The 12,822-nt window shown below is 40.7% G+C and overlaps 1 protein-coding gene across 1 annotated transcript; it reads right to left on the reverse strand.

Annotated features, from left to right (window-relative positions):
- Window positions 1–7,729: 7,729 nt before the first annotated feature.
- LOC106573639 (phosphatidylcholine-sterol acyltransferase) lies at window positions 7,730–12,575 on the reverse strand. The gene is made up of 7 exons (XM_014148870.3): window positions 12,505–12,575; window positions 12,070–12,306; window positions 9,658–9,814; window positions 9,334–9,449; window positions 9,156–9,251; window positions 8,796–9,020; window positions 7,730–8,517 (listed from the first exon to the last, which is right to left on the reverse strand). Exons 2-7 carry the CDS (start codon window positions 12,218–12,220, stop codon window positions 7,970–7,972), a joined length of 1,293 nt encoding a protein of 430 aa, XP_014004345.1. The 5' UTR covers window positions 12,221–12,306; window positions 12,505–12,575; the 3' UTR covers window positions 7,730–7,969.
- Window positions 12,576–12,822: the final 247 nt, after the last annotated feature.

The following is a 12,822-nucleotide window of genomic DNA, read 5'->3' on the forward strand; positions in this document are numbered from 1 at the left end:
ACAGTCTACATGTAGAATTTATAGATGCATTGTTCTCAATTATCACATTTTATTTGTCATATGTGCCGACTACAACAGGTGTAGACCTTACAGTGAAATGCTTACTTGTAAGCCCTTAACCAAAAATGCAGTGTTAAGAAAAATACCTAAAGAAATGAGAAATAAAAGTAACAAATAATTAAAGAGCAGCAGTAAAATAACAATAGCGAGGCTATATACAGGGGGTACCGGAACAGAGTCAATGTGCGGGGGCACCGGTTAGTTAAGGTAATATGTACATGTAGGTAGTTATTAAAGTGACTATGCATAGATAATAACAGAGTGTACGCTGCTGCTACTGAGGCCCATTATCAGCAACCATCACTCTTGTGGTGTTCGAGATCTTCAGTTTCTTGGCAATTTCTCGCTTTGGAATAGCCTTCATTTCTCAGAACAATAATAGACTGACGAGTTTCAGAAGAAAGTTTGTTTCTGGCCATTTTGAGCCTGTAATCGAACCCACAAATGCTGATGCTCCAGATACTCAACTAGTTTAAAGAAGGCCAGTTTTATTGCTTCTTTAATCAAAACAACAGTTTTCAGCTTTGCAAACAACATAAAGGCAAAAGGGTTTTCTAATGATCAATTAGCCTTTAAAATGATAAACTTGGATTGGATAAGTGTGCCATTGGAACACAGGAGTGATGGTTGCTGATAATGGGCCTCTGTACGCCTATGTAGATATTCCATTAAAAGTCAGCCGTTACCAGCTACCGTAGTCATTTATAGCAATGTCTACACTGTATTTCTGATCAATGTTATTTTAATGGACAAAAAATGTGCTTTTCTTTCAAAAACAAGGACATTTCTAAGTGACCCCAAACTTTTGAACAGTAGGGTACGTACAGTCACTGTGGGGACGACATCATCAATGCACTTATTGATGAAGCCAGTGACTGTTGTGTTGTGTACTCCTCAATGCCATCGGAAGAATCCCAGAACATGTTCCAGTCTGTGCTAGCAAAACAATCCTGTAGCTTAGCATCTGCTTCATCTGACTACTTTTTTATTGACCGAGTCACTGGTGCTTCCTGCTTTAATTTTTGTTTGTAAGTAGGAATCAGGAGGTTGAATTATGGTCAGATTTGGCAAATGGAGGGAGAGCTTTGTAAGCATCTGTGTGTGGAGTAAAGGTGGCCTAGAGTTTTTCTTTTTAAATGTTATTTTATTTGTATATTTTTTCCCCCTCTGGTTGCACATTTAAAATGCTGGTAGAAATGAGGTAAAACTGATTAAAGTTTCCCTGCATTAAAGTCCCCGGCCACTAGGAGTGTCCCCTCTGGATGAGCGTTTTCCTGTTTGCTTATGGCTGTATATAGCTCATTGAGTGCATTCTTAGTGGTAGTATTGGTTTGTGGTGGTAAATAGACGGCTACGAAAAATACAGAAACTCTCAAGGTAGATAGTGTGGCCTACAGCTTATCATGAGATACTCTGCCTCAGGCGAGCGAGACTTCCTTAGATATCGTGCACCAGCTGTTGTTTACAAATATACATAGACCATCACCCCTTGTCTTACCAGAGGCTGCTGTTCTATCCTGCTGGTACAGTGTAAAACCCACCAGCTGTATGTTATTCATGTTGTCGTTCGTTCACGACTCAGTGAAACATAAGATATTAGTGTCATGACGTGGCCCTTTCTGGGTGTAGATCGTGGCTTCCCCCTCTCTCACTTTCTTCTACACCCAGGTTCTGTTATCTCAGTTCATCAATTCCTGGTGGAGACTCTCTCACTCTGGCCATGCATAAAGAGAATACAGAGAGAACAAGGGATTTTACTTGGCCAAACTCCTAAATCCCCATTTTGGAGACTAAACTATTTCCCCCTTTCCCGAATGTGGTAAGGGTCCGTGAACACTTAACTTCTCTAGGGCCAGTGGGACGATTTCGTCCCACCTACGTAACAGCCAGTGGAATCCCGTGGCGCGTTATTCAAATACCTTAGAAATGCTATTACTTCAATTTCTCAAACATATGACTATTTTACACCATTTTAAAGACAAGACTCTCGTTAATCTAACCACACTGTCCGATTTCAAAAAGGCTTTACAACGAAAGCAAAACATTAGATTATGTCAGCAGAGTACCCAGCCAGAAATAATCAGACACCCATTTTTCAAGCTAGCATATAATGTCACATAAACCCAAACCACAGCTAAATGCAGCACTAACCTTTGATGATCTTCATCAGATGACAACCCTAGGACATTATGTTATACAATACATGCATGTTTTGTTCAATCAAGTTCATATTTATATCAAAAACCAGCTTTTTACATTAGCATGTGACGTTCAGAACTAGCATAACCCCGCAAACTTCCGGTGAATTTACTAAATTACTCACGATAAATGTTCACAAAAAACATAACAATTATTTTAAGAATTATAGATACAGAACTCCTCTATGCACTCGCTATGTACGATTTTAAAATAGCTTTTCGGTGAAAGCACATTTTGCAATATTCTAAGTAGATAGCCCGGCAAGCTATTTAGACACCCACCAAGTTTAGCCCTCACCAAAGTCAGATTTACTATAAGAAAAATATTATTACCTTTGCTGTTCTTCGTCAGAATGCACTCCTAGGACTTCTACTTCAATAACAAATGTTGGTTTGGTTCAAAATAATCCATAGTTATATCCAAATAGCGGCGTTTTGTTCGTGCGTTCAAGACACTATCCGAAAGGGTAAAGAAGGGTGACGCGCCCGACGCGTTTCGTGACAAAACAATTCTAAATATTCCATTACCGTACTTCGAAGCATGTCAACCGCTGTTTAAAATCAATTTTTATGCAATTTTTCTCGTAAAAAAGTGATAATATTCCGACCGGGAATCTGTGTTTTAGTACAAAGAGAGAGAGAAAATAAAAACATGGGGTCGCCTCGTGCACGCGCCTCAGTCTCATTGTCCTCTGATAGACCACTTACCAAAGGCGCTAATGTTTTTCAGCCAGGGGCTGGAATTACATCATTCAGCTTTTTCCCGGGTTCTGAGAGCCTATGGGAGCCGTAGGAAGTGTCACGTTACAAAGATCCTCAGTTTTCAATAAAGAGAGTCAAGAAGAACAAGAACTTGTCAGACAGGCCACTTCCTGTAAGGAATCTTCTCAGGTTTTTGCCTTCCATATGAGTTCTGTTATACTCAGACACCATTCAAACAGTTTTAGAAACTTTAGGGTGTTTTCTATCCAAAGCCAATAATTATATTCATATTCTAGTTTCTGGGCAGTAGTAATAACCAGATTAAATCGGGTACGTTTTTTATCCGGCCGTGTAAATACTGCCCCCTAGCCCTAACAGGTTAAGGGACGGGTATGACGAGGGTTTCATTTGGGGACCTCAGAGGACAGGACACACCTTTATCTCTGAATGTGTACATTTCTCAGTTATGAGGTTTGCATCTAATTCTTGTGTAAAATGAATGAGTGAAGATAAAACTATTTGTGACATGATGTGATGTTAAACCTTTAATGTGAGAGAATTGTATTCCCTTTAAAGTTGAACTAAGTCATTGGCCTGCCCCCGTGAGCACAAACATGATCTGGCGTCATGGAACTGCCTTTTCTATTGTTACGAATAAAACCCCCTCCTGAGGAAATCCTCTTCAGACCACGCATACATCGGCGTAAGCTTAGGCGGCACAGGTTTGAGTACCAAGACTAGAAAACCATACCACGTGGCGCATTGGCTACACGGCTGGAAATGGTTAAACTCTGAGACTATCGATCCCTACAGAATAAGAGCAAATCTTAGATAATAATTACTAGTCTGCAGCTAGAAATTATGTAAACCTGGGATGTGGATACTGACAACCGCCGAAACATCTACTCTAAGAACAATGGATGTCTGACGTATCCATTACAACAGATACTATCAGGAGCCGCCGATAGAGCAACCAACATGAGTAACCAGAGGCTGTCAATCGGTTTAGCCCACTAGGGGATCTTCCCTATCATAGTTAGTAACCAATAGCAACTGTTTGTTTATGCATTTCTGTGATTAGTTAGTTAGTAAATAAATGATTAAGCCAATTGGTGTATGGATGAGTTATAGTTTAGTCTGGGTTTGTGCAGATGACCAACAATTTTCCGACGTTTGGAATGAGACTGACGTGAGGTAAAGAATAATTCATTAATAGAAGACTAATTGATCAGATATTAAAATATCTGAAGAGTTATATTCGGGAAATTATAACTTTGTAATCTGAAGATTTTCCGTGGTACCCCGACTTCCTAGATAATTACATTTATGTGATTTGTTTAATCATGTAGTAATTGCAGAGAATTGATTTGATAAAATAAGTCTTCACCTTTTAATGATACTAAAGACACAACAACAGTTTGTAATGTCCCGTTGGTAGGATATACGTGTTTTTAGTTTGTCCATTTTATTATCCAGCGATTGTACGTTGGCCAATTGTACCGATGGCAAAGGCAGATTAGCCACTCGTCGCCGGATCCTCACAAGACACCCCGATCTCGTTCCGCAAAACCTCTCTCTTTCTCCTGTGAATGACGGGGATGAAGGCCTGTTCAAATGTCTGGAGTAAATCCCTCATCTGACTCATTAACTAAAAATTCTTTGTCCAATTCAAGGTGAGTAATTGTGGATCTGATGTCCAGAAGCTTTTCGGTCATAAGAGACGGTAGCAGCAACATTATGTACAAAATAAGTTACTAACAAAATGGCACGGTTGGTTTTTAAGAGCCCATAAAACGGCAGCCATCTCCTCCGGCCTCGTACTTATCAACACTGCTATGGTGATACATTCTATAATAATGCATTGGTAACTGTTACTGCTGTGCTAACTGTATTCACTCTCTCCCTCTCTTCCCCCACTCTCCCCACCTCTCAGCAGAGTGAGTGTCTGTACAGGAAGCAGCTCTGTCTTTCTCCCTGAGCCTCTCTGTTCATCTGGGGTGTAGCTGAGGAGTCCCTTTTGTGGGGGATTGAGTCTGTCCTCAGTGCTCTGGCAGGATGTAAGAAGCTGAGGGAGCTGTCGAAGATGGAGAGTGAGACAGAGACCAAGCTTTCCATGAAGGAGTTTGCTCAGGAGTTTGAGAACCTGGCCAAAGATAGGTTAGCCTTTTTCTTTGTTACAGGGTAATGCATATTACTGATGTGCTGCAGCATTTTTGTCAGGTGTTGAGTGTTAAACCCTTCCTCTCTCTAGAAGTGTTCAGTGACTGCTACCAGAGCAGTGAGAGCCACTTCTTCACCCTTTATTTTTTAAGGAAGTCTCCCATGTGAGGTGTAGCAGATGGCCACAGCAGTTGACACCCGCCTCTTCTTCAGCCACCACCAGTGGTGTAAAGTAAAAATACGTTTATGTTTTTGGGGATATCTGTACTTTACCTTACCATTTTCAATTTTGCCAACTTTTACTTCACTACATTTCCCCCAAAATTATGTACGGAAACCCAAAAGTACTTGTTACATTTTGAATGCTTAGCAGGACAGAAAATGGTCCAATTCACTCACTTATCAATAGAACATCCCTACTGTCTCTGATCTGGCTAAATTCTCTGTTTGTTAATTATGTCTGAGTGATGGCGTGTGCCCCTGGCTATCCGTAAATACATTTTGTATTTTTTTTTAACACTAAAATTGTGCCATCTGGTTTGCTTAAAATAAGGATCTTGAAATTATTTATACTTTGACTTTTGATACTGAAGTATATTTAAAACCAAATATTTTTACTCAAGTAGTATTTTACTGGGTGACTTTCAGTTTTTTTCTATTAAGGTATCTTTACTTTACTCAAGTATGACAATAAGGTACTTACTAAACACAGGGCTCAGAGGTCTTTGCATGTGTGTGGTTTGTCATTCCTCCTTATAAAACTAACCAGACCCTTCGATGTCCCGAGTTTGTGTGTTGGAACATGGAGGGTTGTTAATTGAAGTTTCTCAGGACTAACTCTACTACATTTTTCTTGAAATGTTTGTAGAACAATTGTGCCATCAAACGATTCATACCCAATGATTTATTCCACATTTTGTTGTCTTACAGCCTGAATTTAAAATGAATTACATTACATTTACATTTAAGTCATTTAGCAGACACTCTTATCCAGAGCGATTTACATTACCCTCACAGTCCTGTGATAATCTGTTGAGGAACACAAACTAACGTTACCCTCACAGTCCTGTGGTAATCTGTTGAGAAACACAAACTAACGTTACCCTCACAGTCCTGTGGTAATCTGGTGAGGAACACAAACTAACATTACCCTCACAGTCCTGTGATAATCTGGTGAGAAACACAAACTAACATTACCCTCACAGTCCTGTGGTAATCTGTTAATTAAGGAACACAAACTAACGTTACCCTCACAGTCCTGTGGTAATCTGTTGAGGAACAAACACAACAAACTAACATTACCCTCACAGTCCTGTGGTAATCTGTTGAGGAACACAAACTAACATTACCCTCACAGTCCTGTGGTAATCTGTTAAGGAACACAAACTAACGTTACCCTCACAGTCCTGTGGTAATCTGGTGAGAAACACAACAAACTAACATTACCCTCACAGTCCTGTGATAATCTGTTGAGGAACAAACACAACAAACTAACATTACCCTCACAGTCCTGTGAAATCTGTTGATGAGCAAAGTCAACAAACTAACATTACCCTCACAAGTAATCTGTTAAAAAACACAACAAATGAACAATACCCTACCAGTCCTGTGATAATCTGTTGAGGAACCAAGACAACAACAAAAAAATCAATTACCTCACAATGACAATGTTGTTGAGCCATCCTCAGTTTTCTCCTATCACAGCCATAAACTTCTGTAACTGTTTTAAAGTCACCGTTGGCCTCATGGTGAAATCCCTTAGCGGTTTCCTTCCTCTCCAGCAACTGAGTTAGGAAGGACACCTGTATCTTTGTAGTGACTGGGTGTATTGATACACCATCCAAAGTGTCATTAATAACTTCACCATGCTCAAAGCGATATTCAGTGTCTGCTTTTTTAAAATTGTATTTTTTTAACCCATTTACCAATGTGTGCCCTTTTGTACGAGGTATTGGAAAACCTCCTTGGCCTTTGTGGTTGAAATTCATTGCTCGACTGAAGGACCTTACAATTAGCTGTATGTGTGGTGTACAGAGATGAGGTAGTCGTTCAAAAATCATGTTAAACACTATTGCACACACGCAACTTATTATGTGACTTGTTAAGCACATTTTTACTCTTGAACTTATTTAGAATTTCCATAACAAAGGGGTTGAATACTTAATGACTCAAGACATTTATTTTTTTATTAATTAGTAAACTTTTTTTTTTTAAACATTGTGATTGTTCCACTTTGACAATGTTATACTTTTTAAATTCAGGCTGTAATGCAACAAAATGTGGAAAAAGTAAAAGGGGTGTGAATACTTTGAAGGCACTGTAGATATTAAATGGGAAGTGTTTTGTACTGTTCAACCAGAAATGATTTCCTAATGGATACGATAAAGTCCATATCAAGCATTGTAATCAGTGCATTATGTCACACTCAGATTGAGAAGCTTACCTACATCCCTCTCCCAGAGGAGCCTGCTAGGTCCACACGCCCCACAACCTGAGTTACGGTGACTTGCGTAAGCTTGACAAAAAGAAAGAAGGCTACTCTGGGGCTGACATCAGTATCATTGTACGAGATCTCCTCATGCATCCTGTCAGGAAAATGCAGTCAGCCACACACTTAAAAATGCTCATTTATATACACATGATATAGGAACTCTATTGCAGTCGATTCTAGTACACCCCACTAAAGGTGTAGCACTTTCTCTACTATTAAGGACATTTAAGTTAGTTTGTAATGGTACTCTACAGTGTAGGTGGGAGGGCCATCCCATGCACCATCTTACAGTGTCGATTTGGGAGGCTGATCCAACAGGGGCCGGTCTTGCATGACTGTGGGGTCAACAGGAAGTTCATCAGTCATGGAATTCATAATCCTCTTCCTCATATCTTCCTTCCAGGATACTCTGGACCACGTTGAGCACCTTGCTACTGAATACTATTTCCAAGTGGGGCATGGCCCTGAATTCCTTGACATGGACAGGTTGCGCTTGCTGCCCTATCCAGCGCTTACATTGACCCATGCTAAGACTATCCACTGTATCATCCCCATCAGCATACACATAGTCTATAGGGTCTACATTTGGGAACTGGTCATCATAAATATAGGTAACTGGTGTAGGCAGCCCCACACCATAGAAGCAGTATATCTCAACACCAGGAGGGGGCAGACCTGCGGTCAGGTTTCTGGTGTCTTCCCACATGAACCAGCCATCCTCAAAGTCGATATCTTTGAAGAAGCGTTGGTAGTCCTGGTGGGTATAGTTGAATGAGGGTGTGGAGATGAAGGTGTGGTCTGCAGGCCATGCCTCTTCAAATGGAAGCATCCAGGGGTTTGTGGTGGTCATTCGTTGCTCCTCCCGCATCTTGATGTTAGACACCATTGGGATGCCATTATTTTCACCTGCGGAGACAAATTTATATAATTGTTTTTATTTTGTCAATCTCCAGCCAATGTGTGACTTGCCAAAGTAATCTAGACAAACCAGTCTTACCACCCTTTCAAGAAAATTAAGATGTGGGCATCATCTCAAGTAAAACGATTTTGCAATATGTAGCGATTTACTGTCAATGTGATCTATGGGACAATAAGAAGTACTTCAGCACGGTTTCAGATTGTTTTAGGTTATGTTTCCACTATGGGTGATGTTTCAATCTGTCCACCGGATTGTGACAGAGTACCTGATGCTAGCACTCGAAGGGGCTTGACTGCCCCACCCCAGGGTGCACCGAGTGAAATGAAGCCTTTGATGTACTGGTCTTTCCAAGCCTGGGTCTGCTGATATAAGAAGTAGAGGACATAATTGCTTCCCATGCTGTGTCCCAGGAGGTAAATTGGTTTTTGATACTCCTCATACATATCCTCAACCAGCTTCTTCAGTCGTGCAAAGTATTCATCCTGCTCATCTGGTTAGTAGAGACAAATAGACAGTCACATGTGTAACCATGTTTGCACAAACAATGAATGAGTTGTACTTGTAATTTTGCTGACAGGAAATTGATTGTCAGTTGGATGGTGTGTTTGTCCATGATGTCACTTACTTGGAGCTATCCTCCAGTCATATGGCGCTGCTCGGATGGTCTCATTGCGGACATATCCAATGTTGACCAAATGAGTAACCATAGTATGAAAATAACCTGGTAAGACAAATTTTAATGAAATTATAATTAAAAAGAAAACATTTACAGGAAAAGATGGCCTCATTATGGTTATTCTCACCTGCCAGCTTGTTGGTGTCTAAGAACTCAACACTATATGTTTGCCCAAAACCAGGCACTCTCACTGTCACCCCTGCAGAATTGGAGGTCTTGCCAGTTGTCCTGTTGTATAAAATTCTGTAGCAGGAAATATGCAGTATGTACAGAATGTTATCCCAACCACTCAAAATCATGAAAATAGTTGTGGTTATATGCTGCTCTCTTACAGTGCATTATTTATTGATACAATGAACAATTAGCAAATGCTCCATAAGTGTATAAATTGAAATTAATGATCATATCTAAACAGAATTATGACATTGAATATAGTAATTCTCCTCCTCACCTTATATTATCAATCCAACAGTCAATCCCAATTGGCATGAACATATTTAGGTCAATCCAGAGTGTGAAAAAGTCATCAGTCCTTTTGTAGCACATCCAATGCACAAGGCTTGGCTTGTCAATCTTGGCCTCAAGTTGGTTTCCTAGGTTCCCTGGCACTGGTCAAAAGTGATACACTTTTAGAACTTTGTCTCCAACTTGTTCAATCAGCACAACTTGAATTAAAATATTTGAAAAAGAGCATACAACAATGGGAGATGAGAAAGAAGAGGATGACAGGAATGTGTGATTTGTCCCATGAAACAGACTCAAGACATTGACCAATCCCATATAAATAAAACACACGAGCCCCAACCCTAATCCAAGCCCTACCAGTTCCCCAACACAGCACCTCCTAGGACATCATGTGTGGCATTACTGCCCCCATAAAACATTTATTAACCCAACACTTTCTCCTCTCCAGGCAGATTTGCTGATTGACCCCGCAAATGCTGAAAAAGGAATACCAGTACGCTCTTCACCCCAGTCCAACCCTCAGCAAATGGCATTAGGAATCCTGTGTGGTTCAGTTGGTTGAGCATGGGGCTTGCAACGCCCGGGTTGTGGGTTTGATTCCCACAAGGGACTAGTATTCACATAAAAGTAAGTTGCTCTGGATAAGACCGTCTACTAAATGTAAATATACAGTGCATTCGGAAAGTATTCAGACTCCTTGACTTTAACCACATTTTGTTACGTTAAACCCTTATTATAAAATTGATTAAATAGTTTTTTTCTCAATCTACACACAATACCCCATTTTGACCAAAAAATGGAAATGTCACATTTAGTATTCAGACCCTTTACTCAGTACTTTGTTGAGCAATGATTACAGCCTTGAGTCTTCTTGGGTATGACACTACAAGCTTGGCACACCTATATTGGGGGAGCTTCTCCCATTCTTCTCTTCAGATCCTCTGAAACTCTTGTCAGGTTGGATGGGGAGCGTCGCTGCACAGTTATTTTCAGGTCTCTCCAGAGATGTTCGATCAGGTTCAAGTCCGGGCACTAGCTGGGACACTCCAGGACATTCTGAGACTTTTCCTGGAGCCACTCCTGCGTTGGCTTGGCTGTGTGCTTAGGGTCATTGTCCTATTGTAAGGTGAACCTTCACCCCAGTCTGAGGTCCTGAGTGCTCTGGAGCAGGATTTATTTTTGCTCCGTTAATCTTTCCCTCGATCCTGACTAGTCTCCCAGTCCCTGCCGCTGAAAAACATCCCCACAGCATGATGCTGCCACCACCATGCTTCACAGTAGGGATGGTGCCAGGTTTCCTCCAGACGTGGCGCTTGGCATTCAGGCAAAAGAGTTCAATCTTGGTTTCATCAGACTAGAGAATCTTGTTTCTCAAGGTCTGAGAGTTTTTAGGTGCCTTTTGGCAAACTCCAAGTGGGCTGTCCTGTGCCTTTTACTGAGGAGTGGCTTCTGTCTGGCCCCTCTACCATAAAGGCCTGATTGGTGGAGTTCTGCAGAGATGGTTGTCCTTCTGGAAGGTTCTCCCATCTCCATAGAGAAACTCTGGTGCTCTATCAGAGTGACCATTGGGTTCTTGGTCACCTCCCTGACCAAGGCCCTTCTCCCCCGATTGCTCAGTTTTGGCCAGCTCTAGAAAGAGTCTTGGTGGTTCCAAACTTCTTCCATTTAAGAATGATGGAGGACACTGTGTTCTTGGGGTCCTTCAATGCTGCAGAACAATTTTTGTACCCTTCCCCAGATCTGTGCCTCGACACAATCCTGTCTCGGAGTTCCACAGACAATTCCTTTGACCTCCTGGCTTGGTTTTTTTCTCTGACATGCACTGTCAACTGTGGGACCTTATATAGACAGCTGTGTGCTTTTCCAAATCATGTCCAATCAATTGAATTTACCACAGGTGGACTCCAATTAAGTTGTAGAAACATCTCAAGGATGATCAATGGAAACAGGATGGACCGAATCTCAATTTCAAGTCTCATAGAAAAGGGTCTGAATACTTATGTAAATAACGTTTATTTTTATTTTTTATTCTATAGTTTGCAAAAAATTCTAAACTGTTTTCGCTTTGTCATTTGGTATAGTGTGTAGATTGATAAGGAAAAACCTTAAATGTATTACATTTAGAATAAGGCTGTAACGTAACAAAATGCGGAAAAAAGGGTTTGGATACTTTCCCGAAGGCACTGTATATCCCAGGACCATGCATTCACACCAACACCTGTTAATGAGTTAAAAAAGCTAAATCATTGTAGACGCCATAGAATACACGTTTGTCTTTCAGTATATAACAAAGCCAACAATATTACAATTATATAAAAACATGAACATAATCTAATGACACAATCCAATATAGGCCTTTCACATCACAGCAAACTAATCAAGAAATAGAAACGCTCACCAATAAGAACCGGCGGAGTGCTATTGTTTGCCACTTTGTTTTGAAGTTTGGCAATTGGTGGGAAGACCACATCGAAGAGCCAAAACCCAGTAGATTGATGTAGCGCAAGGTATCCTATAACGAGCACGGTACAGCAGTATGTGTATCCCATTATGTACAAATCTTGACCAAATCTTTCTTAAAGCTCAGTGTTGTCTTGTCTCTCACTGGGTCAGGAGGAGAACTGGCCTATTAATCCTGTGCGGGAGAGAGGTGGGACGCGAAATCAGAGGGAAAACGTGAGGTTAGTTATTCGTCGTCGGAACGCACTTTCAAAGCGCTCCTCGCAGCAGGAATAAAGGAGTCAACATGATAAAGATGCACATATTATGTCCTGCAATAAGCGCATCTGTGTGCTTCTACCGAGTATAAGTAATACGTGTTACAGTAGTTTACCTGCATTTCTATGAAAATGTTAACACACATACAGAAGGGGGACAAACATGACGTGTACCACCTACCTACCCATTGACCTATTGATTGTTGTATAAATTCCATTCCGTCCAGGCTGTTTGCACAATGGTACCAAGGTAAATGATTAACAATCCGGCATTTAGAGATGTCTAAATATTAGTTACCAACGAAACATCTTGGTGAAAAAAAACATATAGTTTGCTAAATATCACCAGCGTTGTGTTAATCTTGCAATACATGTTTTTGCTTATGTTATATAAATATAATGACACTCAAACGAGCCAAATGCAGAAGCCAGTT

Source organism: Salmo salar, chromosome 16, assembly GCF_965601325.2.
Source record: "Salmo salar chromosome 16, fSalSal1, whole genome shotgun sequence".
In the NCBI taxonomy this organism is placed as follows: domain Eukaryota; kingdom Metazoa; phylum Chordata; class Actinopteri; order Salmoniformes; family Salmonidae; genus Salmo; species Salmo salar.